Source organism: Aythya ferina, assembly GCF_964211825.1.
Source record: "Aythya ferina genome assembly, chromosome: 27".
Lineage (NCBI taxonomy): Eukaryota > Metazoa > Chordata > Aves > Anseriformes > Anatidae > Aythya > Aythya ferina.
In genome coordinates, this window is record NC_140310.1 from 923,254 (window position 1) to 949,683 (window position 26,430).

A 26,430-nucleotide genomic window follows, 5' to 3' on the forward strand; every position below is an offset into this window, starting at 1 on the left:
TTCAGCTATGTGGGGAGAACAAATAGAGTGGTTTTGAATATTCTGGCTCTTATTCAGAGCGGCATGTGGAGGGAGACAGATGCGTTTGCTTTTTGAGTGCAATGGCTTCAGAAGCAAGAGGGGAAAAAGCACTTTCTCTGGGAGCTGGAGAAGGTGTCCTAATCACCGGACAGGTTTCTAAATGGCATATCTTTGCGAGTGTTCGAGTAGTCCGAAGGTTTTTGTTTGTTTGACGTTGGAAGATTTTACTCGTAATATTCACGTCCTTCAGCAGAAGTGAGAAATGTGATTTTATTTTGTGCAGTGTCGCGGACCCTCCGAAATCTCCTGGGAATGATGAATACCTTGCACAGTACCAATGTGATGATGGTGGAGACAAGGAGAAACCAAGAAGATCAAAAGAACGTGACCTCATTTCAGAAGAAAACGTTTTGTACGGCAAAGAGTCTTGTGAGCCTGGTGAGAAATTGTGGCAAACTTCCTTCCTCAAGTCTGACACTGAATGTAGCTCTAAAAACCTTTCCTCCTCAGCTGTTACAGAGAGATGCCAAGATACAAAGGACGAGACTAAAACCACTGAGAAAGAGCATTACCAAAGCAAGAGGGAACATGCTCCTACTGAAGAGAAGGAGAGTCAAAAAGCAGGTCCTTCCAGCAAGAGAAGGATAAAGTTGAATACAAAGAATACAAACTTGAGCTCCTGATTGGCTTCATGCTGAACTCTGTGCTGTTCTTGTCCTAATCTTGGTCTCTCCATAGATAATCTGGTTTAAATCCAAATAGAATCATGCGATGAGGAAGATCTCACTGCAACAAATTCAACATCTAAAATCAAAGTTGACATTTTCCGTGATTTTCTTCCTGAGCAGAAGTGTGCAGTACTCCTTTTATATTAAGGTAGAGATTATTTCAAATAGTATTGAAGTGCTTGATGACTTAACAGTCTGCAGATTGATTATCAAATCAATAACCCCTGACTTGGTAGACTATTTTTTTCCCAGTTTTGAATGACCACTGGGAAGAAGGTTGTTACGGCATCAAGAAAGTCATGTGGAATGTAACAAAATTTACTGAACCAGTAAATAAAAATTATATTTTTCTATTAGTTCCATTTTTTCAACTCTTCAGACGCTTATGGATGGCATAGATAACAGAGGGGAGATCGTGGTAATCGGAGCTACCAACAGACTGGATTCTGTAGATCCTGCTTTACAAAGACCAGGACGCTTTGGCAGAGAGTTCCTCTTCAACTTGCCAAATAAAGAGGTGAGAACTTAAATTCAATGTTAGTGCTACCATGGCAAAGTCCAACTTTATAGGAAAAAAAAATAATTGACAACTTGAACAAAAGAGTGATATGTGGAGACACTGCGTTGTTCCATGGAGGGCAAATCTGGTACTGGATATATATGGTCAGGATGATACCACCAAGTAGTTAGTTCTATAATCAAACCTTTCATTCTCAAAGTTGTACCTGTTTGCTTAATTATTTAGTCCACTTGGGTGTTTTCATCATGAAGTTGTGTTTTTGGTCTCAATCCTTCACTTATGAATGAATAGGGGACGTGTTTGCATTTGATTGTGCCCCGGATCAGTGGTAGTAGTTTGAGTGTTAATTATTTTCTTCTCTATAGTAATTGTAGCAATTTGAAGCATTGTGCCAGAAGTGCTTTCTGTGAATTTACTGACTGAAAGGCAAATGTGATGAAGTAATGAGACTGTCAAAATGAAAGCTTGTTAAATTTTAGAGAAGTTGTTTGGACAGCAAAGAAATGCTTCTGGATACATTTTTCATTGCAGTATTTTCCTCTGGGTCCTTAGGTCTCCTAGTTTGGAAACTTGTTATTGAAGCTATAAATGCCTTTTCTTTCATTGTAGGTTCCTAGAAAAAGTTCAGTATAACAAATAAGAATGGTTGACAATGCAGAGTGTATATTAAATAACTGTAAAATACTTGAAAGTTGAGCAAGTAAGAAAAGCGTATTAATAGATGAGGGGTTTTGAGGGAGGACTGTTTTTGTTGTTTGTTTGTTTGCTTTTTGGTTTGTTTGTTTCTTGTTGGTGTTTTTAAGGAAAACTTGGGACAAGCTAAAATGCAATGATTTTGCTTCCAGGCTAGAAAAGAAATGTTCAAGATTCATACTCGTGACTGGACCCCTCAGCCACTGGACATGTTGCTTGATGAACTAGCTGAGAAATGCATTGGTAAGACTGAAACCAAAAGGGATTCTTGCTTGTGACCAAGTTGTAAAGAACCTTAGCTTGTACCAGGCAGTACCCATGCTCTTGTGCCTTGCTGCACAACTAGTCGACGAGGCAGCTGGCACATCTTCATAGCAATCAGAGTTCGATGCTTTCATCTATTTACTCTTTGTTGTCGTTCCTCTTGTTGTCTGAGAACATTAAACGGTTCTGGGGCATCTTCCTCAAGAGTATAGTTTTTGATGAGGAGTCTGCTTCAGCTGCATAAGTGCAGGATATCAGGCAGTGAGCAACATGAAACTTCCCTGCAGAGCGGTAGCACTTTGAATTCCCTGTTAAGCTGTTTGGTTTTGGCATTACAAATTCTTTAAATGTTGCATGTTGTAAACCTGGGCCTTGACTGATGTAACGTTTGATTTTTGTTTGTTAGGATACTGTGGTGCAGATATCAAATCCCTCTGTACTGAAGCTGCGCTGTGCTCTCTACGCCAATGCTATCCTCATATTTATGCAAGTAGGGAGAAGTTGCTACTAGACGTTAATTCTATTAAAATAAAAGCAAAGGACTTTTTCATGGCTATGAAGAAGGTTGTTCCGGCTTCAAACAGGATCGAGGCTTCACCCGTACAAGCACTATCACCCATTTTCAAGCCACTTTTTAAAAGATCAGTAGAGAATATTTTACAAGTTGTGCAGAAGATCTTCCCGCATGCACAGCTTGCACTAAAGGAGGACCGACAGCAAGGTATAACCACAGCATCCACTTCTTTATAATTCTGCTAAAGCAAAAACTTGTGGTTTGTGCAATCAACTTAAACCTTTCAGACATAATGGTGGTAGAATTTTATTATTTGCATGTGCATGTCTTTTTTTTGGGCAAGTCTGGACTATAACGCATAGGTTTTATTGTGGATTCGAAACTGAAATGCCAAATGGAAGCTCTGAATGACTCAACACACAGTAAAGGACGATGCGTTCTCTACTGAAGCATCCTGCTTCTGACGGCAGCTAAGATAATTAGCATTTGTAGAGGTTGACTTGAGGTTTGAAGTATAAGGCACCTATTTTTCTTTAAAAAATCAAAACTCAGATATTTGGAGGGGAAGCATTTCTGGGTCAATGTTTCTAATTCCTTTCTGAAGAATGTCAGGACCAGGATACAAGTATAACTGGTCTAAGCTAAATATTGTTTTAGCTATCATCATTTTTAACCAGTCTCCTAATTTAAATGTTTGTGGATCGTACTATACACGTGTACGTGAGATCAATTAGCATGATATTTACTAGATGAATGGAATTCTGTGGCCATCACATCCTTAATCCCCGTGCTTTCATTGTGGGAACCTCCTCCAGAAAGAAATGGTCTTGTTGTTTGTTTTTTTTTTAGCTATTTAGCAACTGCAGAAATTGTTCGTAATCTCCTTTATTCTAAGGGGGAGAAAAAAATCACCAAGAGTAGCGTACCTTATACGTACACATCAGTGGTACTTAGTACAGCTTTGTAGGGCCTTGTGCCATGTCCTTAGATCTGTGGTGGGATGAACTCTAGGAAATAGCTTTCAGTGTGTGCTCTCAAATGAAGAAAGGGTTTTGGCACTGATTTAGAAGCTGTATTAATGTAAGAGAAAGAGACAAAGGCTATTCAGGAAAGTTAACAAACCTCTTTTGCCTTTCAGACCATTTCAATCCTATTTTACAAGATGATATGTTCGACAGTGATGATGATGCATCCTTGGTTTCTGGAGATGAATTAAAAGATGGAATGCCTGACGGACCAGAGAAAAAACGCCTCTGTTTCAGCAGGTAAAGAAAGATAGATCCCTGTTACGTTTAAATTCTCAGGTCTGCTGAGTCTTTGTAAACAGTTCCAGCTGTTAAAAGTGCGAGGGGTGGTAGACGAAGGGGTAACATCAAGTTTGTGTGTTGAAGGGGTGCTTGGTATTCACAGGAAGAAAGGGTGGAGGGACTAAAGTTGTAATGAGGTTGCTCTGAATGACCAAACTGAAAAGCCCAGGCTTCTCTTCCTAAGCCAAAGTGATCCGTAGACTACCAGAACACGTTGACTTAATCCATGGCATTCTTTGAAAGACTCAAGACCACATAAATGTGCTGTCTGTCCTTTTAGCTAAAAATACGCCAACTTTATGGGTTTGTGTTGCCACCTTTTGCCCTTCTGTTTCAAAGTACTTGGAACATCTGTGTGTCTATTCAGCACCTCATTTATAAACTTGTTTTCTTAACTCTTGTTCTAGGAGTGCTTTCTGCAAACCAACATCATGCCGGCCCTGTCTGCTAATAGTAGGAAAAGAAGGGTACGGCCAGGTTTCTTACGTGGCACCCGCGGTGTTGCACGCTTTGGAGAAGTTTCTCGTTCACACCCTGGACCTTTCTGTTCTGCTTACAAAAGTTGCACCGCCAGAAGAAATCTGTGGACAGGTACCTTTTTTCTTTTTCTTCTCATCGGATTCACTGACTGTATGTAAAGGATCAATCGAGTTGCAAGTAAGGTGAGCAAAATTCATTAGTAATGGAGGTGGCCTTGTTTTAATGTTGCTTCTGTCTGAAAATCCCCTTTTCTTTTAGACAGCACCACAAACAATCTGGATGTTGTACATGTCCACATTTTCCATACCCAATTTTACAGTGAGGATGTTGCTAGCAGCTCAGGAAGCTGGGCGGTGTTGCTAATAAACATCTCTTTGTGGAAAGAAATGCTGCTCATGTCACTGGGATCCAGAAAGTGGTTCTCATTGCCTCCTAAGACTGTGTGCTCCCAGGAGATGGCTCTGTATCAGACTGCATGTCGGCTACTTTTTGTAGCCTTCTTCTAAATTATATTAGTAAGGCAACCAAGGTTTGGGGCTTCTGTTTTTTTTTGTTTTCACACGGACATACACAACTTGTGCTGTTGCGGTATGTGCAATAAAAGCATTAACATTCAGAAAACACTTCATTTGCACGGTGATGTGGTTTTAACTAGAAAAAATGAACAGATTTGGTGTTTTTACTTTTAGGCAGGAAATCCATTTTCTTGTTTGGCATCACTACCTTAAAATATTTTTACCTTTAGTGGAAACATTTGAGAGCCGTACAAGTAAGGACAGACATGTTACACGACTGAATACTGATGTGTCCCATAAGAGGGACATTTCCTTTCTTTGTTATGCGATGATTGTGGCTGTGGCCGTATAGCTACGGTGTCTAGCCACTGCCTGAATATATCCTTCCCATCTTCTGACTAGAGTTCTCCGAATACTGATAATCTGAAAGGGTGCACAGAGAAATTCCGTATGTGAAAGGATGCTTGCCATTCTGTTCACGTAGTTTCATTTCATGGGGCAGTCAGATGGCTATGTAGCTATGTATTAAGAGGTTCTTGTACGTGTTTTAGTTTTCTTACGCAAGCTTTCCTTTTCACTAGCTGATCCGAAATGCTCAGAAGACAGCACCAAGCACAATTTATGTCCCAGATATCCATTTATGGTGGGACAACGCTGGACCTGCCTTGAAACTTACTTTTCTAACTCTACTATGTAACATTCCAGCATTTTCGCCAGTTTTGCTGCTTGCTACGTCTGATGTACGTCACTCAGATCTCCCAGAAGAGGTATTTGTCAATACTTTCCTTACTATTTCTTCAGTGTCTTGTAATTTATGAATGCTTTCAGCATCAAAATGATGTGCTTTGTTAAATGCATGCTGTTATTACTCAGGCACCCTAACAAATCACTTAAAATTTGCTTAGAGAAAAAGAATACTGTGAAAGCATCTGCTTAAGGTTTTTTCTGAGTCAAGCAAGTGACTTTCACCCCCTTCTCACACATGCAAATAATAAATTAATACAATAATTCCGGTGGCTACAAAGTGGTTCAGTCAAGAATATGCGGTGCTTGAAATGACAAGAGGATGTCTTTACTGAAGAGATTTCTTCTGACAGTCTGCCATTCCATGCTATGTTGGGTAAACTGCTAATAATGCAATTTAGTAAAGAATCGAAACACTTTGATTAAAAAAGAAATAAATAAATCAGTTTCTTTCTTCATATAGGCCAAAGCTTTCCAAGCTGGAAAGTTGAGTTCCAATTTCTGCTAAAGTAACTTTGGAATCGAATTCTAGTTGTATTCCTAAATAAACTGTAGTAAAAGTACGTGCAGAACTTCATTGACTTCTGAGAGTTTACATTAAGGGAAGGTGCCCAAAACAGGACCACGCTGTTCTCATTCTGATGATTTGGTCTCAGTCATTGCGGGAAGAGAACGGGTCTTACCTAGACGTGTTTATTATCAACTGCTTTGAAAGTGCTTGAGTTCCCACAGAAGTTTTTGTACAGGTTGTAAATTCCTTCTAAAATAAGTAGTGAAATTCCTCACCTACCTTTTAATACTAGAACTTGAAAATGGAGGAAGACGTAGAGGTACTAGCTACTTCAGACACCTTTTGGTAGAGAAATAAAAACTCAGCAAAAAGCCCTCACTTGTCTGCTGAAGCCTTTCTCTTCCCTCTATAGCCATAAAGGGTCTAAGTAAAGGATGCAGCAAGGCAAGTAAATCCAAAGGAAGCGATGTTGGATGCGGTGAAAGCCATTACTTTATCAGTGTAGCGTACAATTCCTTCACGGAGCTTTAATTCTACAGGTGATTCTTAAAGGTGATATTTGAATTTGCCGTGCCAGCCTGTGAAAATGTAGCCTTTTAAGGCCAGGAAGATAACTTTTTTCAGTTTGTGTTCTTCAGGTTATTATTAATTTGAAAAGGTACTCGTCTTTTTGGAATAGAAGATGAGTTTTTTGTGGCCTTAAATCTGAAATGTCTTTCCTCCTTCTGCTTTAGATCCAAAAATTATTTAATAAGGAATTTGGAGAAGTGTGCAATATTGAGTTGCCTGGTAGGGCAGAGAGAGCAGCTTTTTTTGAGGACCTAATTCTAAATGAAGTGGCTAAGCCTCCTGTAAAGAAAAGAGGTGAGGAGGATATGAGAAGTACATCTAAAACTTTCCTATCGAAGTTACTAGCTCTTTGGGATTTGCTTTGGTGGTCATTTTCTGTCAGTAAGTTGTCATATGCTTGTATTTGAGTACTGTAAATTGGCTAATTTTTCCTGATTAATTGAAGTTGATCGGACATTGGAAGTCCCGCCTGTAGCACCACCAGCTGAGCCTCAGAAGCCACAAGAGGAAGAAGTAGGGATGCTGGAGGAGGAAGAGGAGGATACCTTGCGTGACCTTAGAATTTTCTTGAGGGACGTTACTCACCGACTTGCCACTGACGGACGTTTCAGGGAATTTGCAAAGCCCGTTGACCCACAGAAGGTAAAGTAGTGCTGATCTGTGTGTGTCTGTAACTTCTCAGTGTTCGTATTTCTCAGCGTTTTGGGGAAGGTTCAACGTTGTTTTTAGGGCTGCACTATTAGGATTTTGCAAGAAGCAGAGGCAGTGCTTTTACTTCTGCTGACTCTCAAATGTCTCTTACGGGATTATTCGCTGAAAGCCCTGGTTTCATTCTAAAAAGCCAGTCCAAATGCCAACACAGTTTGCTCGTGAAAAGGCTTTGATATGTAGGCATGTCACAGCACTGAAAAGCACAGAGATCTTTCCTTATAATTACAAACAGTATTTACAGGACTACTTTAATGAAGTCTAAAGCCCTTTATTGGACTGTCAGTTCCTGTGGGAACAGGAATAGGAGCAGCAGTTTGTAAAAATAAGTTTTGAGATCCTGTTCTCTGTTTCATCTGGAACTCCTCAATAGGAATCAACCTTAAGTGCAGTGTGTTTTCTTTTTCCTCCAATTGGCTGCTTAGATGCCTTTTTCTCCTTAATTTATTAGATAAGCCTAAACTAGGGGCGTATATTTCAAAGACAGATGTAACTTGAATATACCTGCGGATCAGCAAAGTCCTCTTCATGTGGGCATCCACTGGCTTTTCTTCCCCTTTTCTCCTAGGTTCTTGAGCTGTGAAAAATCTAGACAGATACATATGTCCTCATCTCAACTAGTCATTAGGCTCCTCTTCTGGTCTGAGGGAAGAAATCAGCACCTCAGCGCCCAGTTATCTCATTCTAAAGTAGATGCCTGCAATAGGTACTTCACAGGTGCAATTCATGCACCTTTTCCTCAATGTCGACAACAAAGAGAATGCCGGATGGCTTGCTCAGCTTTCACTGTTTTGATTTTCTGAAGCAAAGTGAAAAGAATCTCCCACCCTCAGTGTTTCTTCTCTACCATGCACGTGCTTCTGACCTCCCTACTTCTTGTTGTCCTCTCCTAGCCGCTCTAATGAAAAATGAAAGAGCCCTTCCATTTTTGAGAAGCAAACTGGTTAATTTCAGCATCTTCTGATGCATCGCAAATGTTTTGCTGAGAAGATGATAAGCAGCGTTATTTCCAGGGGGCAGTAGTATTTCCATTTGGTATGGCTGCTCCTTAAAGCTACATACTCGCAGGCTCACACAGCTAATGGACAGCTGTGGCAGTGGAAGAAGGTGCTGCCACTAGCTTGTCACTGTTGCTGTGCCAGAGATTATCGTCTCTGCGTCTTTGGTAATAGAAATGACTGTGTGAGAGAGAGGTGATTGCTACAAGCAGTCACTTTGCTATTTACCCACCCCTGAATTTAAAGGTAGAATTGAGCAAACTAATCCGCCTTTGCTCTGGGCGTTTGAGCAATCTGTTCTGCCAGCAGAGTTGTAGGCATGGCACACGTGGGTAAAGGTAATCACCTAAGGGTGCTTCCTTTTCCAGCTGGCACAGCTGTATCTACAAGATCTGCAGCCTTTTTACAGTGCCCTGCGCTGCTGCAATGCTTCTCTAATGAAATGCAACAGTGGCTTTGCTGAGGCAGCAGCTGTCCTACAAAGAGGATCGTGTCGTTCTCTGCTGCTTTGGGAGCAGTCGGCTTGCAATTACAACCATTAATGTGATAGATTGGTTAGTAGTAAAAGATTGTCCGAAATTTCAGCCTTTCCTTTCTCTGAAGTATGAAAAATTAACTCATTTTCCATGCTGAAATCTCATGGGATATTTAATCTGTTCTCTGAAGTGTCACATTTTATTTAATAGCGTAAGAAAAAGTAGGATGTCACTTGTATTGTTACTGTTCAACCTCCGAAAACATGTAGAGCGTATTCAAAGGATCTTGTACGATTCTAAAGTTGTTGTTTTGCTCCATTGTTGTCTTCAGAAACTGTTACGCTGTGTCACTGAGATAACGAAGGGATTTGACATTTATCACCTGCAAAAAGTATATGGCATCATTAATCAGTGTATTTACAACCATAGAGAAGACTACGACAAAACTGATTTGGTGGAGGTAATTTTTGTTTTGAATTCTAGCACTTTCTGTCACTGTTACACAGTATTTGTGTGTTCTGGGATATCGTGGTTGTTTAGCATTGCTCTTTACTGCTTAGCTGTCTGTGCACAGACAACAACAACAGTACGACTTCTCCCTTTCAGTCTGGAAGACGTTTATCCATCTTGCAAAACCATTGTTATATTTGGCATAATTGTTGGCAGTTTCTGCAGAAAAAAGCTTGAACTTGAAGACAATGAGTCCACCCACACAGCCCTTTCAAAGCAATTAACCTTAGTCTGTCAGTAGTTTTCCTGTAGTAGTTTTTCGCGTTTGTTTGATCAGGCCTTTACCGCAATGCTCACGTTCTCAGACTGCTGGGGTTTTATATTTTTGTCATTTTCTTAGAAAATGGCGAATGATGCATATCCCGGCTTCCAGATGATTAGTTCCTGTTACTCCCAATTTGTGTCAGGCTGTGTTTGGTTGGAAATGAAAATGTAATTGCAAATTCCCCTGAACAGCACAACATGTCTGTGGTATTAATTAAAGCACTGTAAAAACGTAGAATATCTGAGAATGCATTCCTTCAAGCATGGTCGTGTTTTTTTAAACCTACAGAGGAGGCAAAATACGGTATTTAGGCTTAGTAGATGAAATGTATTGCTTCTATGGTGGCAGATCCGTGTCTTGAGATTTTAAACCTGGTGGATCTTGTGCTCGAACCTTCAAAGGAGATGTTACATAGACAGTAAACCGTCCTGCTTTTCGGGGAGGACTCTCCTTAGGTCATTCAGAAAACGCCTTCAGTCTTCATTCACTGCAGCATTCACAAAGTGAATGCCTTCCTGTAAGGTTAGTCACTGATGGCCACTCATTCCATGCTTTCACTAAGAAAAACCTTCGCAGCTTTGAATCTGAATTTCCAGCCCCACGTTTAGGTGAGCCCGGAGCGGCGTCAGGCATCGCTGGGCTCCTCGTCCGGTGGCGCTGGTGAAGTGAAAGATGCCAAATGTGAAGTTTGACGGTGAGCTGAGGGGCTTGTGCTGGCCCGGTGGCTCTCTAAGCCCCCGTGTCTGAGCAGCGGGAGCATCCGAGCAGCACAGGACGCTACTGGAGCATGCGCAGTCTCCTCTGGGGTCTCTTCTGGGGGTCTCTAGGGGTCTTTCATGCTGAAGGCTCGTAGTCTTCCTCTCCACCTTTGTACTTACTGGGCACCATACCAAGTTTACGGAACATCTTCTTCAAGTCTTGTCTCCCAGCCGCCCTTCAGCTTCTTTCTCCTTCCTCTTTATCTCTCGGCCCCGCCTAACCAGATACCAAAGATCCACATAGTATCCCATAACAGTCACTAGTTGTTATCAGTTGTTCTGAAACTCCCAGACACACGAGTAATTAAAACATTCTTCCCCAGCCATTCACAGACACATCTATAGCAGTGTTAGAAATAGAAGTCCGGAATAACAAAAGCCAACAGGTTCATAAATTTAAGAAGTGATAAATTGACTAGAATGAGGGGGAGACTGGGACACACTGCATCTGTGGTTCAAGAATTAAATTGCCAGTGCAGGGCCCAGAGGCAGACAGGATTCAAACAGAATTGTTCTTTATGGACACGAATTGTTAAAACATTCCTCACAGCCTGAAATAAAGAGGTTAAAGGCAAATAGTTTTCCTTTGGTTTGATGATTAAGTGGCAAACAAGAGGATGAGTTGCAAGATCCCTTCTTAAAGCCAGTGCAGCCAAGTAGCAAAAGTAAATGTGGACAGCTGTATCTTGGCAAAGAAGATAGTAGGGAGCAAGGAGGTTTAGCAGTCAAGATGGAAGGTGATGCCATGAGGCTTACAGGCTAGTAATGTTGTAGTGAAACCCAGCCTTCCTAAAGAAACCTGCCTGACTACTTCATGTGAATAACAGACTCTGTTCAGCTCTTTCCTAACATAGAAACGGTGCTGACTGCTTCTTCAGAGTAACATCAGTTAGTGATACTACTGAAATAGTTGTGGTTCAGATGTAGATCTGATTTCTCCTACGCACGCTGAATTCACAGCTGTTGATCCTCCAGAGGAGGCTTTGCAATTGAACACCTGGAGAATAAGTAAATTTCCCTCTGTTGTTCTCCTCTCCTCTTGTTTTGTTTTGGTTTGTTTTTTCCTAGTAGCATAGGCTTAAGACTCTGAAGAAACGGGCTGCTTTTTTTCATTTCCAACACTGGCTGTTCCTCCTGAGCCCCGCCTTCTATTTTTGCAGTCATAGGATACGTGAATGTAAATTGGTGGGAGAGAGGTAGAAAACTCTGTTTCAACTGGTGTTTTTTCGGCTATGTGGGGAGAACGAATAGAGTGGTTTTGAATATTCTGGCTCTTATTCAGAGCGGCATGTGGAGGGAGACAGATGCGTTTGCTTTTTGAGTGCAATGGCTTCAGAAGCAAGAGGGGAAAAAGCACTTTCTCTGGGAGCTGGAGAAGGTGTCCTAATCACCGGACAGGTTTCTAAATGGCATATCTTTGCGAGTGTTCGAGTAGTCCGGAGGTTTTTGTTTGTTTGTTCAACGTTGGAAGATTTTACTCGTAATATTCACGTCCTTCAGCAGAAGTGAGAAATGTGATTTTATTTTGTGCAGTGTCGCGGACCCTCCGAAATCTCCTGGGAATGATGAATACCTCGCACAATACCAATGTGATGACAGTGAAGACAAGGAGAAACCAAGAAGATCAAAAGAACGTGACCTCATTTCAGAAGAAAACGTTTTGTACAGCAAAGAGTCTTGTGAGCCTGGTGAGAAATTGTGGCAAACTTCCTTCCTCAAGTCTGACACTGAATGTAGCTCTAAAAACCTTTCCTCCTCAGCTGTTACAGAGAGATGCCAAGATACAAAGGACGAGACTAAAACCACTGAGAAAGAGCATTACCAAAGCAAGAGGGAAAATGCTCCTACTGAAGAGAAGGAGAGTCAAAAAGCAGGTCCTTCCAGCAAGAGAAGGATAAAGTTGAATACAAAGAATACAAACTTGAGCTCCTGATTGGCTTCATGCTGAACTCTGTGCAGTTCTTGTCCTAATCTTGGTCTCTCCGTAGATAATCTGGTTTAAATCCGAATAGAATCATGCGATGAGGAAGATCTCACTGCAATAAATTCAACATCTAAAATCAAAGTTGACATTTTCCGTGATTTTCTTCCTGAGCAGAAGTGTGCAGTACTCCTTTTATATTAAGGTAGAGATTATTTCAAACAGTCTTGAAGTGCTTGATGACTTAACAGTCTGCAGATTGATTATCAAATCAAAAAACCCTGACTTGGTAGACTATTTTTTTCCCAGTTTTGAATGACCACTAGGAAAGAAGGCCTGAAATAAAGAGGTTAAAGGCAAATAGTTTTCCTTTGGTTTGATGATGAAGTGCCAAACAAGAGGAAGAGCTCTCCCCCAGGCGCAAACATCATCCTTTTGCTCTGCGTTCTGGGCAGCAGTGGGTGGGTCCCTCCTGGAAGGAGCCTCCTGGAAGCGGCCCTGAGCTCCCATGGGGCAGCTGCTGCATTCTGCTCACAGAGGACACCCCTGCAGCCCCCCGCTCCCACAGCCTGGCCACGCAACCCCAAGCCAAGACACAGAGCGAGCCTCCCTGATTGCCAGGCAGCAGCTGGCTCAGCCTGGGACCCCAGGCCAGTGCCCACAAGACTCTCCTGGGCCTTCCAAAGCAAGCCTGGTGGGGATGGAGCACCCACAAAGAACTGACTCACACAACAGGACTCCTTGCCAACACCGCCTCACAGACACCTGGGCCTTGAGCGGGTAGCTCACCTTGAGCCAGCTCATTTCCTTCCCAGTAGCTGGCATGTGCCTTTTCGGGGGCATTTGGGGGCTACAGCGTGCTGCTAAGAGGGATGTTGGAGCTCCAACAGGGCAGTGCTTCCACTAAGGCAAGGCCTTTTCTGCATCTTCTACTGCCCTGCAAGCGAGGATGCTTGGGGCACACAAGAAGCTTTGCTCGTCAGCATAGCAAATCCCCGTGACCTTGTGTCTATCAGCATGGTCCAAATCCCTCTTGTGATCTCTGCATAGCTGTGGGGTGGCCAAGCTGTGTGTTGCATGGTGAAACTGGGAAATGCTTGGGATGGGGAATGCTGAGTGGGCCGAGAACTCCTTGCTGGGATGGGAAGGCTTCCTTGGGGTGGGAAGCCATTGGGCTAGGAAAGGAGAGAGATGGGAAATGTTCCTTAGGAAGGAAATCCCTGGGAAGCAAAAGCTTTGATAAAGACAGGGATATTGCTTATCAATGACTGTTGTGGGAAAAACTCTCTTAACTGAGAGTTGAGGAAATTCTTTTAATGCCAACTAATTTGTATAAATTTAATTCCTAGTTCAGGTGTTGGGAAGCAAAAGGACAAACATGAAACCACATAGGGGTAACGCTTTTCCTCCTCTTCTGGGCTCAACTTCACTCCAAGCACCTGTTTGACCTGCTGATCTCACTCAGCCCATTCACTGGGGAAATGGGCAGCACAGGAGGAGGCTGTGATGAATATGCAGCAGTTCTTCTCTGCCGATCCTTTCTTGTCGTTTCTACTTTGCTCCAGTGGGGGCCCTCCACAGGCTGCACTCCCTGTCAGGAATATTCAGCTCTTCTGCCATGGATCCTCCACAGGTTTCAAAGAATATGGGCTCCACCATGGAGCATCTACTTCTCCTCCTCCTATGACCTTGATGTTCCCTCTGTTGTTCCTCATTCTTTTTGTTCTCTCCATCTCTCTCCATCCAATATTTTCTGGGCATTCTTAGAGGCAGCACACCTTGGCTTATTGTCTGAGTTTGGCTTATGGTGAATCTGTTGCTGTGTCCAGCACAGAGCAGCCCCTGAATTCCTACCAAAACCTTGCCATAAATCTCAATACCCCTGTTAAAAGAGACCCTCCTGTTTGTGGCCCTTCTTTGGACACTCTCTAACGGTTTTATGTCTTTTTCTTATACTGTGGAGCCCAAAACTGCACACAGTACTTAGTACATGGAATAACAACAGAGACTGCCTGTCATTTTCTCTTCTCTGCACAAGCTCTGTTGCTAACACTGTCCAGAAATCACCACTGTCACAGACAGTAGTAGCGTTCCCTCCTCCCACGGTTGGTTCTTCCCCCCCAGACTTAGACACCATCCACAGAAATAAGAATAATAATGCTAATAAAATAAAATAAAATAAAATAAAATAAAATAAAATAAAATAAAATAAAATAAAATAAAATAAATAAAATATAAAACAAAACGGTCAAAAGCCATCAGGAAGGCAGTGGTGCAGACTGTGGAGAGCCTGGGTTCAAATCCTTCTTCTGCGAGGCTCTGAACCTATATCCCACCACAATCTCTCTGCTAATGTATGGCAGGGAGAGGAGGAAGAAAGAACATATCTCCTGCACTTTCCATTTATTGTTGACTGACAATTCTGTAGAGTTATAAAGCCTCAATCAGTGAGATACGGGGTTCTTCTCACATTGTCTCACTGTGCCCTCAGGGAAGAGCTCTAATTTAATAGATGCTTCACCACAAAATCATGGGTCATCTGCAGTTTTGAACTTTTCTGGGATCAAGTCCCTTCAGATGGTTGAGGAATTTGCTCCGGCACCTATGTAAAGTGGTGCTCTACTAAGCTAGTGAGTGAACAAGAGAGAAATCCTCTGCTAGATGACTTGACAAATTGGGTCTGAAAACGGTATTGAGGCAGAATAATCCACGATTTTTGCCTTGGGTACACAGAGAGTTTGGGTGTTGTAGACTTCTTTTATTCTTCATTAATATAAAAATTTTCAAAAATGTGTTTGCTCAACCTTGCTCCCACTGTGTGCATGGGAGGGAGATAACTGAAAGTGGGGAGCGTTGCTTGGATCCTGCAGGTGGCTGAGGTCCAGTGGGGTTGGAGGCTTTCTTACTCCTTTTGCAAATGCAAAGCAACCCTGCGCCTACCCTGCACTTGCAGAAGGATCGTGACATGTCTTTGTTTTATGCTCTTATGTTCTGTTCTGTTCTGTTCTGTTCTTATTATGTTCTGTTAGGTTAATTCTGTTCTTATTTTATGATCTGTTCTATCCTTACGTTCACAACAGGACTCCTTGCCAACACCGCCTCACAGACACCTGGGCCAAAGAGCAGGGCCTCGAGCGGCTAGCTCACCATGACCGAGCTCATTTCCTTCCCAGTAGCTGCCAGGTGCCGTTTGGGGTCATTTCAGGGCTACAGCATGAGAAGACTTCCTTGGGGTGGGAAGACATTGGGCTAGGAAAGGAGAGAGATGGGAAGTGTTCTCTAGGTAGGAAATCCTTGGGAAGGAAAAGCCTTGGGATGGGAAGTCTTGAATGGGGTGGGTACCATTCCCTGGGGAAGGAAGTGCTTGGAAAAGTCCTCCGAGAGGGGAATTCTTTGGGACGAGATCTCTTTGGCTGAAGAAACGCGTGGTGTTGATGGGACAGATTTCGCCTGGCTTGCTGGGAATGTGCCATCAGGTGAAATGGCAAGGATGGGCACAGCCGCTGAGGCCGAGAAGCCGGTCCTGGGCTGGGTAAGCCTTGGGCTGGGCAAGTGGTGGTGTGGAAGCGTGGTGGGCATGGCAAGTGCTGCGTGGGAGGGCAAGCCTGCTGGGGATGGCCAAGTCTTGCGCTGGGCAGCCTGCTTGGGTCCAAAGCCTGCAGTCCTCCCCAAGATGTCGGCGAGGGGCTGGTGAGCCGTTGGGACGGAACCCCCGTTGCCCGGGTTCCCCAAGCAACCGCCCCACTCTCCAGCCACCATGGCAGGTCCAGCAGCCGGCTCCCGCTCCTCCCGGGGCTGCGGCCCTGCTGGCGAGCCCAGCGCCCCAGAGCTCAGCCCAGCGCCCTTTTTCCCACAGAGGGTTTCCCCAGACGGCTTCCGCGGCTTGCGCAGACGCAAAACTCCCCCTTCGTCGTCCCAGCCGTGCCGCCAACGGTGGCTGCCTGGCTGCTGCCCTCCCTCCCCGGAGCGACGGCGCTGCCCTTGCAGCCCCCGCAGGTACCCACCCTCCCCTCCGCGCTGCCCCAGGCCACCGTCTGGCACGTGGTGCCGGGGGTCCAGGGGCAGGTGCTGCAGCTCCCCGCCGGGGTGCAGCTGCCACCTGGGGGGCACCTCCCAGCCCAGGGGCACCACCTGCAGCTTGGGCAGCTCCCCGCCGGGGGGCAGCTCCCTGCTGTGGGGCAGCTCCCCGCCGTGGGGCATAACCTGCAGCTGGTGCAGCTCCCCGCTGTGGGGCAAAACCTGCAGCTGGTGCAGCTCCCTGCTGTGGGGCAAAACCTGCAGCTGGTGCAGCTCCCAAGCATGGGGCACCAGCTGCAGCTGGTGCAGCTACCCACCGTGGGGCAGCTCCCCCATAGCGCTCCTCCCTGTGCCCCCGTCCATCAGTGGGGACAGCCCATGGTGACGGGGACACTGGTGCCCCACCATGCGCTGGGGCTGGGGCCCAGGGCCGTGCTCCATGGGGAGCTCCTGCACCCCGCAGGCACCTGCCTGTTGCAGGCCCCCGCCCAGCGCAACCCCCCGCCACCCCTCGTCCCGGGGCCTCCGCTGCGGGGGCAGGCGCTCCCCACGCCCCGCACCCTGAGCAGCAGCCGGGGGCAGCTGCCGGAGCCCTGCTTGCACGCCGTGGGGCTCAGCGAGGACCAGGGGCCCCCGCTGCCCGGCCACACTCCCCCCGAGCCTGCCCAGGCTCCAAGGACCGCCAGCACCCAGACGGCGACGCCCGACGGTGAGTTTGGGACTGGCACAGCCGGCCGCTTGTGGCCCCACACCCAGGGGCCATGGCAAAGCTGACATTGCCCGTCTTGGGGGATTGTCTTGCTTCGTCCTCAGCGGCGACACTTGCAGAGGTGCCTGAGGAGCCCCTGGAGCTGCTGGAGCTGGGCCCTGATGCCTTCGCCGAGGCCTTTCCAGAGCTGGCAGGGGACAGCCAGCAGCTGCAGCACGTGCAGGACCAGCTCCCGGCCGACCTGGACAGCTCCGGCTTGGAGGAGCTGCTCAGCTGCCTGGATGCCGTGGAGCCCCAGGACGCCTTCCCCGATTTGCCCAGCAGTCCTGCCCTCAGCCGCTTCCTCTCGCAGCTGCCTGACCTCTGCGAGGACATCGAGGAGCCGAGCACGCAGGGACTGGAAGCCACAGGAGCCCTCGGTGAGGTCCCCTCAAGCCCTGGGCTGCACCCCGACAAGGTGCAGGCTGGGCGGGCGCTGCAGCCCCCTGCAGCTGCTGTGCCGCCACTCAGCTCCCCCCTCAAGCCTGCAGCCCGGCCCCAGCTCAGGAGAGCCCTGCCCAAAAGGCCTCCCCAGCAGGAATTCATCCCTGCCCGCAGGAGAACCCTGCCCCAGCCTCCCTTGGCTCCCGTCAGGAGGCCCCCCGACCCTGACTGCCTCTCTGCCCGCAGGAGACCCCTGCCCAAGCCTCCCTCGGCTCCCGTCCAGAGCCCCCCCGACCCTGACTTCCTCACTGCCCTCAGGAGAGCCCTGCCCAAGCCTCGCCTGAGTCCCCTCCAGAGCCCCCCCGACCCTGACTTCCTCACTGCCCTCAGGACAGCCCTGCCCAAGCCTCGCCTGAGTCCCCTCCGGAGCCCCCCCGACCCTGCCCGCAGGAGACCCCTGCCCAAGCCTCTCCCCAAAAGGCCCCCCCAGCAGGAATTCATCCCTGCCCGCAAGAGAACCCTGCCCCAGCCTCCCTTGGCTCCCGTCAAGAGGCCTCAACTTCTCCCAGCCCTCAGGAGAGCCCTGCCCAGTCCCCCTCGCAGTCCCCTCCAGAGCCCCCCGCCTGCCCCTGTGCCCACCGGCACCAAGCGGGGGGCCAAGCGCCCTGCGCCCAGCAGCACCCCCGGGACAGCGCAGAGCTGCCAGCACAGGAGGCCGACAACAGAGAACCCCCCCAGCAAGGAGAGGAAGATGCTGCTGGGCCAGGCTGGCCAAGGCCGCAAGAGACTGTGCCAGGGGAAGACGGGTGGCAGCAGCACGGGGGCTGGCAGCAGCACGGAAGCAGGCAGCAGTGGGCAGCAGCCGGCCATCAACAGCACCACGGCACCCAGCAAGAGAGCACGAAGCCCGGGGGCTGCAGGGGGGCAAGGAGCAGCGTCGCCACCTCCCCGCAGAGCGCGGCTGCTGCTGGAGACTCCGAGTGGGGAGCCCTGTGCCGTGCGGCCCCAGGACAGGCTCCGGGCCCAAGCCAGCGGGGCCAAGACGCTGCAGCGCCAGCACGCAAGGACAAAGACCCCCAGCGAGACTTTGCAGCCGCTGGGGGCCAGGGCCAAGGTGCTGGGGCCAGTGCACCAGCCGTCCTGTGTGCAGCCGCAGCCCACCTCCAGCAGCCCCAGCAGCATGCCCAGCGCCCCGCCGACAGTGCCAGGCTCCAGTGCTGTGCCCGCTGCCCCCCAGTCCCCGGCTGGCGGCAAGGAAAAGGAGGTGCCAGCACCACCAGGCAGCACGGCATGAACAGGGGACGCTGCCATAGAGCCGGCGCCCAGAGCACTGGGCCTGCCAGCTGCGGGGGGCCAAGCGCAGCGTCCGGCTCTGCCCACGCAGCCGCGCACGCTGCAGCGGCCGGCGCAGCCCCGCGTGGACTACATGCCCCGCGTGGGGCCCTGGGCGGGCCGCGCCGCGGCGCCCACGCCGCTGGAGGAGCAGGAGGAGTCGGTGCCCATCACGTCGCAGCAGCGTCCCGAGCGGGAGCGCCTGAAGAAGCTGGCCCAGGAGGAGCGGCAGCGGGCGGCCCACCAGATGAAGATGGGCCCCGTGCTTCTTTTGGGGCATTGCTCTTCTTTCCTGCCTTCTGGATTAGAATCCTCTCGTTAGGTGCTCACTCAGCAAGGCCTCTGCCTGCAGCTCTTCTTGCACTGGCATGCCGAGGGGATAAGAACTGGGAGGTTTTTGGGATAGCAAATGATCAGTGGGATGGGAAGTGATGATGGGGGTAGGAATTCATTGGACTGGGAAAAATGGGTTTTCTTTTTATTAAATTTAAAGTTTTTAATTTTCATTTAATTTCTTGGTTCTCTTATTTATTTAATTAAATCCACTTTATTGACTGTGTTGTACAGTATGGCATTGTTTTATTAGTATAAAATTAGAAGTATTAGCATTTAATAGTATTAAATATTTTTATATATTAATATAAATTATAAATATCATTATTTCTTATTTTGTTTGTTTTTATTCTTTTTCTACCCTATTAAACTCTCTTTATCACAACGCACTGCTTTGGACTTTATTTTTCCTTCCGAGTCGTTCGGGAGTCACTCCGGATGGGGTACATTAGCGAACGCCTGTGTGCTTCAGATCCAAGGTCACCTTTGCCCTCAACTCAAGATACATCTTTGCACCTGTTGTTGTGAAACAAAGTTAACAAGAGGAACAATCAAGTTACCTACTTGCTAGCAGCAGCTCTACGTTTGCTGGGGTTTGCTCTGTGCGTTTTGAAGACCATTCCATGCTCTTCAGCCCCTTCAGGAGGAAATGTATGGTTCTAGGAAAATGCGTCTTGACCTGATGCGCAGCTGTGACGCAGCCTGCAGCCCCTGCAAGCCCTGGGATTTTACCTGCAGCCCCTCCAACAACTCTGATGTTCCCTGCATCGACTTCAACCACCACGGTGGGACCTGAGGCCCCTCAAAGCCTTGTCACTCGCCCTGCAGCCCCTCGAGCCCCTGGCATGTTCTGGGCAGCCCCTCCAAGCCTGGCACAGGCCCTAAGAGCTGGCTGCGGGGACTACCCCGTTGCTGTCTCAGGCACAGAGACAAAAGCAGCAGGAAGCAGGTGATCCCCATCCCTGGGCGAGCTGCCAGCATGGGACAAGATTGCAGCTTTCCTCCAGGCAAGCACATTGTCAGCTGGCTGCTGCGCTGCTGGGATAGCAGCTGCGGGAGCCTGGCAGCAGAGGGCAGGGAAGCCAAGCAGCTGGGATCCAGATCCTTCTCTGGGGAAGGAGGCACTGAGAAAGCGCTTGCAAACAGGGCACAAGCCCTATGCCTCTGGAGGCGGCGCCTGTCAGGCGTGAAGGAAAGGGATCCCTTCTGGGAAGATGCTGTGGGCTTGCTGAGGCTCGAAGAGCAGACGGTGCTGGCTGCTACCAGCGTGCTGCAGCAGCAGCAAGACAGAGCCGTGGTGGTTTGCCTCAGCTGGGCAGCTGAGCTCCAGCACAAGCGCTCTCTCCCTGCCCCTCCTCCAACGCCAAGGGGAGAAAAGAGGCTGGCAAGGGCTCAAGGGCTGCCAGAAGGACAGGGAGATCACTCCACAAGGAGCGTCACGGGCAAAGCAGGCTCAGCACAGCCTGTTCCAGTCCAGCCCGGGGCCTGCTCCTGCGGGGGCTCTCCACAGGCCGCGGCCTCCTCCAGGCCACAGCCACCTGCACCACCGGGGGCTCCTCCAGCCACAGGGGGGCTGCAGCATGGAGATGTGCTCCACGGGGGACCCATGGGCTGCAGGGGGACAGCCTGCTCCACCAGGGGCCTCTCCCTGCACAGGCCGCAGGGGAAGTGCTGCTGTGAGCCTGGAGCACCTCCTGCCTCCTGCTGCACGGACCTTGGGGGCTGCACAGAGCTTTCTCACTCCTCCCTGAGCCAGACGCTGCTGGGCAGCAGCTTTTGTTCCCTTTCTTAGATGGGCTCTCCCCCAGGCGCAAACATCAGCCTTTTGCTCTGCGTTCTGGGCAGCAGCGGGTGGGTCCCTCCTGGAAGGAGCCTCCTGGAAGCGGCCCTGAGCTCCCATGGGGCAGCTGCTGCATTCTCCTCACAGAGGACCCCCCTGCAGCCCCCCGCTCCCACAGCCTGGCCACGCAACCCCAAGCCAAGACACGGAGCGAGCCTCCCTGATTGCCAGGCAGCAGCTGGCTCAGCCTGGGACCCCAGGCCAGTGCCCACAAGACTCTCCTGGGCCTTCCAAAGCAAGCCTGGTGGGGATGGAGCGCCCACAAAGAACTGCGGTGAAAGAATTCATTTGAGTGTGAAATGATGGGATGGGAAATTGCTCGGATGGGTGGTCATGGTGGTGATAGGAGATCATTAGGCTGGGAAAAAATTGTTTACAGTAATACAATTTATTTACTGTGTTTTTAATTGATTGTATTATTTTTATTATTTTCTATTCCTTTCTTATTCAACTCTTTATCAATGCCTATGAGTTTTTCTTTTCCTTCGGATTCTCTGCATGAAAATTCTCTCTCTCTCGTCACATCTGTCCAGAATGATTTAAATGAGTGTTTCCTATCAGCTTGCTCTGAGATTGATAGTTGATGGTCACAATGTTGATTTTTTCATTTCTAGTGTTTTTTTTTTTCTGTGCTTTTTAGCTGTTTTTGTCTTTTTTTATTTTGGCCTCCTCCACCTCCACCACCTCCACCTCCTCTTCCAACTCCTCCACAACCTCCACCTCCTCCTCCACCTCCTCCACCTCAATTTCCACCTCCTCTTCCAACTCCTCCACAACCTACACAACCTACACCTCCTCCTCCTACAACTCTTCCTCCTCCTCCACCTCCTCCTCCTCCTCATCTTCCTCCACCTCCTCCTCCTCCACCTCCTCCTTCTCCACATCCTCCTCCTCCTCCTCCTCCTCCTCCTCCTCCTCCTCCACCTTCTCCTTCATTTCCTCCTCCTCCACCTCCACCTCCTCCACATCCTCCTCCTCCTCCACCTCCTCCTCTACCACTTCTTCCTCTGCCACCTTCTCCTCCTTCTTGTTTTTGTTTTTTTTTTTGGTCTCCTCCTTTACCACCTCCTACTCCTCCTCCACCTCCTCCTCTTTTTTTTCCTTTTTGCCACCAGTTCCTCCTCTAAGATTCTACTATTTCTCCACCACCTTCTTCTCCTCTTCCACTTCCATCGTGTCCCTCTGCCTAGCCCTTGCTCGCCTCCTCTTTTGTCACCACTTCCTACTCATCCGTCTCCTTTTCCAGAAATGCCGCCACCTCCTCAATCTTCTCCACCACCTCCTCCTCCGCTACCTCCTCCACTGCCCCCCTTCCCCTCTTACTCCCCCTTTTCCACCTACGCCTCCTCCTCCTCCTCCTTTTCTGTTTCCACCTTCTCCCATCTCCCCTCTCCAACACTCTGGCTCCCACTGCCCCCCTTTGGCCCTTTTATAGGGAGGAGCAGCCACAGCCCTGATTGATGACAAGCCATTTGCATAAGAGCTAACAATCGCTACCCAGGCAACAAGCAGCGCATCACAGAGCGTCATCAAGATGATAGGAGCCGCCAGCTGCTACCTTACAGGGCCACGGTGCCATGGTCCTGTGGGGTGACAAATGGAACTAGAATTAGGAGCGGTGGGCAGCGCTCACAACCATAGCCTCCCAGAGAAGCCGCCTTGGCACACCTGGTTCATGGCAACTCCTCCTGACATCTCTGGGCTCACCATCATTGCTACCAGCATGCCTTAGCAAGGAGCATGCAGAGGAAGTTGGCCAGGAAGTTTCTGCCGAGGTGGAGGAGGCTGTGGAGGAGGAATAGTCGGTGGGGCTGGAGAAGGAGAAGGAGGAAGAGGCAGTGGAGGTGGAGGAGGTGTTGGAGGTGCAAGAGGCAGGGAAGGAGGAGAAGGAGGAGGAAAATGAGAAATAGGATTAGCAGGCGGGGGACGAGGAGGATGCGGTAGACAAGGAGGAGGCAGTGAATGAGGAGGAGGCAGTGGACAAGAAAAAGTAACTGGTTCTAGCATCAGCTACACATTTTCTGCACTCTGGCCTATGCCTTTTGAAGACTATTCAATACTCCTCAGCACCTCCAAGAGGAAGAAAACACCTGTGGATCTGATCCAACCCTGAGAGCGGCCCTGCGGCTGCTCAAAGCCCAGTGATGGGCTCTGCAGCGACTGCAAGCCCAGTGATGGGCCTTGGGGGGCTATTCCAAAACCTGTGACGGGCCCTACAGCCACTCTAGCCAATACGAAAGGCCCTGTGACCACTCCAGCACTGTGATGGGACCTACGGACACACCAAGCCCACTGATGAGCCCTGCAGCCACTCCAAGCCCACTGACAGGCCCTGTGGCCGCTCCAGCCCCTGTGACGGGCCTTGCAGCTGGGCCCAAGACGGTATCAGCCACCCACAAAGAACAGACTCACACAACAGGACTCCTTGCCAACACCGCCTCACAGACACCTGGGCCTTGAGCGGGTAGCTCACCTTGAGAGAGCTCATTGCCTTCCCAGTAGCTGAAATGTGCCGTTTCGGGGGCATTTGGGGGCTACAGCGTGCTGCTAAGAGGGATGTTGGAGCTCCAGCAGGGCAGTGCTTCCACTAAGGCAAGGCCTTTTCTGCATCTTCTACTGCCCTGCAAGCGAGGATGCTTGGGGCACACAAGAAGCTGGCAGGGGACACAGCTGCAGGGATTGCAGGGATTCCTAAATTCATAGCGAAATACAAGAAAGAGAGGAGGACGTGATGCTTTTGATAGAAAGGAGCTCGCTTTGGGGTCAAAATCCATCCCTTTTTCAGGGAAGCAAGTGATGCTGTGCGTTTCTCTCGTCCCCCTGAGACAGCCACTGGGTGACGATGGTGCCAAGTGTCTTGAAAGAGACCTTGCTTTCTCAGGCCCAGGTGTCCAGCTGCACACCAAGGCCGTCCCTGGCTTCCAGGCGCAGTTGCCAGGCCCAAGGCCGAGCTCCCCTGCAAACCCCCAGCCCAGCAGACCTTGCTCCTGCCGTTGTGGAGCAGCCATTTCACGGGAGCCTTTTCTCCTGGCAGTCAGCTTAGCGCCGTAAGCTCTGCCACCGGGACGCCCGAGAGCCGTGGGAGCTCAGCAGAGAGTCACTGTCAGCCTTGGAGCTCACAAAGGTGGGAGGCCACAAGTGCCCTGAGCGTCCAGCTCGCCTTGAGGACTGGTGCTGGCACTCGAGGCGTGGAGGTCGGCATGGTGCAATGGGAGGCGCCACTGTCCTGCTGGTGGGACAAGAGACACTGATGTGCTGCTGCTGCAGGAGGAGACTTGAAGGTGCTGCTGCTTAGAGGTGCTGAGGAGCGGGCAGCCTCCATGCCGGTGGCTGAGCTAAGCATGCTCCTGTTCATTAGTGCTCTCCCCTTCCTATCTTTTTCCGAAGGTGGAGAGAGAGAAACGCACAGATCTCTTTCTGTCCCGGTAAGAAATGGAAGAGCCTTGTAGCTACATATTCGCCAGATTCTGCCTGGCGCCCTTGGGACTGGGGATCTGTGTTGATCTGTAATAAAGAGCAATCGTCAGCACAGCAAATCCCCGTGACCTTGTGTCTATCAGCATGGTCCAAATCCCTCTTGTGATCTCTGCATAGCTGTGGGGTGGCCAAGCTGTGTGTTGCATGGTGAAACTGGGAAATGCTTGGGATGGGGAATGCTGAGTGGGCCGAGAACTCCTTGCTGGGATGGGAAGGCTTCCTTGGGGTGGGAAGCCATTGGGCTAGGAAAGGAGAGAGATGGGAAATGTTCCTGGGCTTTGAAAGCATTGGGAAGCAAAAGCATTGGGATGAACAATGGCTCCTGGGATGGGAAAGCCTTGGGATGGGAAGTCTTGAATGGGGTGGGTACCATTCCCTGGGGAAGGAAGTGCTTGGAAAAGTCCTCCGAGAGGGGAATTCTTTGGGACGAGATCTCTTTGGCTGAAGAAACGCGTGGTGTTGATGGGACAGATTTCGCCTGGCTTGCTGGGAATGTGCCATCAGGTGAAATGGCAAGGATGGGCACAGCCGCTGAGGCTGAGAAGCCGGTCCTGGGCTGGGTAAGCCTTGGGCTGGGCAAGTGGTGGTGTGGAAGCGTGGTGGGCATGGCAAGTGCTGCGTGGGAGGGCAAGCCTGCTGGGGATGGCCAAGTCTTGCGCTGGGCAGCCTGCTTGGGTCCAAAGCCTGCAGTCCTCCCCAAGATGTCGGCGAGGGGCTGGTGAGCCGTTGGGACGGAACCCCCGTTGCCCGGGTTCCCCAAGCAACCGCCCCACTCTCCAGCCACCATGGCAGGTCCAGCAGCCGGCTCCCGCTCCTCCCGGGGCTGCGGCCCTGCTGGCGAGCCCAGCGCCCCAGAGCTCAGCCCAGCGCCCTTTTTCCCACAGAGGGTTTCCCCAGACGGCTTCCGCGGCTTGCGCAGACGCAAAACTCCCCCTTCGTCGTCCCAGCCGTGCCGCCAACGGTGGCTGCCTGGCTGCTGCCCTCCCTCCCCGGAGCGACGGCGCTGCCCTTGCAGCCCCCGCAGGTACCCACCCTCCCCTCCGCGCTGCCCCAGGCCACCGTCTGGCACGTGGTGCCGGGGGTCCAGGGGCAGGTGCTGCAGCTCCCCGCCGGGGTGCAGCTGCCACCTGGGGGGCACCTCCCAGCCCAGGGGCACCACCTGCAGCTTGGGCAGCTCCCCGCCGGGGGGCAGCTCCCTGCTGTGGGGCAGCTCCCCGCCGGGGGGCATAACCTGCAGCTGGTGCAGCTCCCTGCTGTGGGGCAAAACCTGCAGCTGGTGCAGCTCCCAAGCATGGGGCACCAGCTGCAGCTGGTGCAGCTACCCACCGTGGGGCAGCTCCCCCATAGCGCTCCTCCCTGTGCCCCCGTCCATCAGTGGGGACAGCCCATGGTGACGGGGACACTGGTGCCCCACCATGCGCTGGGGCTGGGGCCCAGGGCCGTGCTCCATGGGGAGCTCCTGCACCCCGCAGGCACCTGCCTGTTGCAGGCCCCCGCCCAGCGCAACCCCCCGCCACCCCTCGTCCCGGGGCCTCCGCTGCGGGGGCAGGCGCTCCCCACGCCCCGCACCCTGAGCAGCAGCCGGGGGCAGCTGCCGGAGCCCTGCTTGCACGCCGTGGGGCTCAGCGAGGACCAGGGGCCCCCGCTGCCCGGCCACACTCCCCCCGAGCCTGCCCAGGCTCCAAGGACCGCCAGCACCCAGACGGCGACGCCCGACGGTGAGTTTGGGACTGGCACAGCCGGCCGCTTGTGGCCCCACACCCAGGGGCCATGGCAAAGCTGACATTGCCCGTCTT

The 26,430-nt window shown here is 50.1% G+C and overlaps 1 protein-coding gene and 1 long non-coding RNA gene across 2 annotated transcripts in view; both read left to right on the forward strand.

Annotated features, from left to right (window-relative positions):
- The window catches only part of LOC311424210, a 31,245-nt gene extending 6,552 nt beyond the window's left edge, over nt 1-24,693 (forward strand). Inside the window, exon 2 of the long non-coding RNA XR_014686014.1 lies at nt 24,282-24,693. This is a non-coding gene — a long non-coding RNA (uncharacterized lncRNA). The remainder of the gene's footprint in view (nt 1-24,281) is intronic.
- Nucleotides 377-19,306, forward strand: LOC311424396 (ATPase family AAA domain-containing protein 2-like; the record flags this gene model as incomplete). Its single annotated transcript, XM_084499497.1, has 10 exons — nt 377-459; nt 1,107-1,266; nt 2,115-2,205; nt 2,633-2,947; nt 3,879-4,005; nt 4,455-4,638; nt 5,624-5,809; nt 7,032-7,161; nt 7,313-7,509; nt 19,037-19,306. The coding sequence occupies exons 2-10, from the start codon at nt 1,135-1,137 to the stop codon at nt 19,304-19,306; spliced, it is 1,632 nt and encodes a 543-aa protein (XP_084355623.1). The 5' UTR covers nt 377-459; nt 1,107-1,134.
- Nucleotides 24,694-26,430: the final 1,737 nt, after the last annotated feature.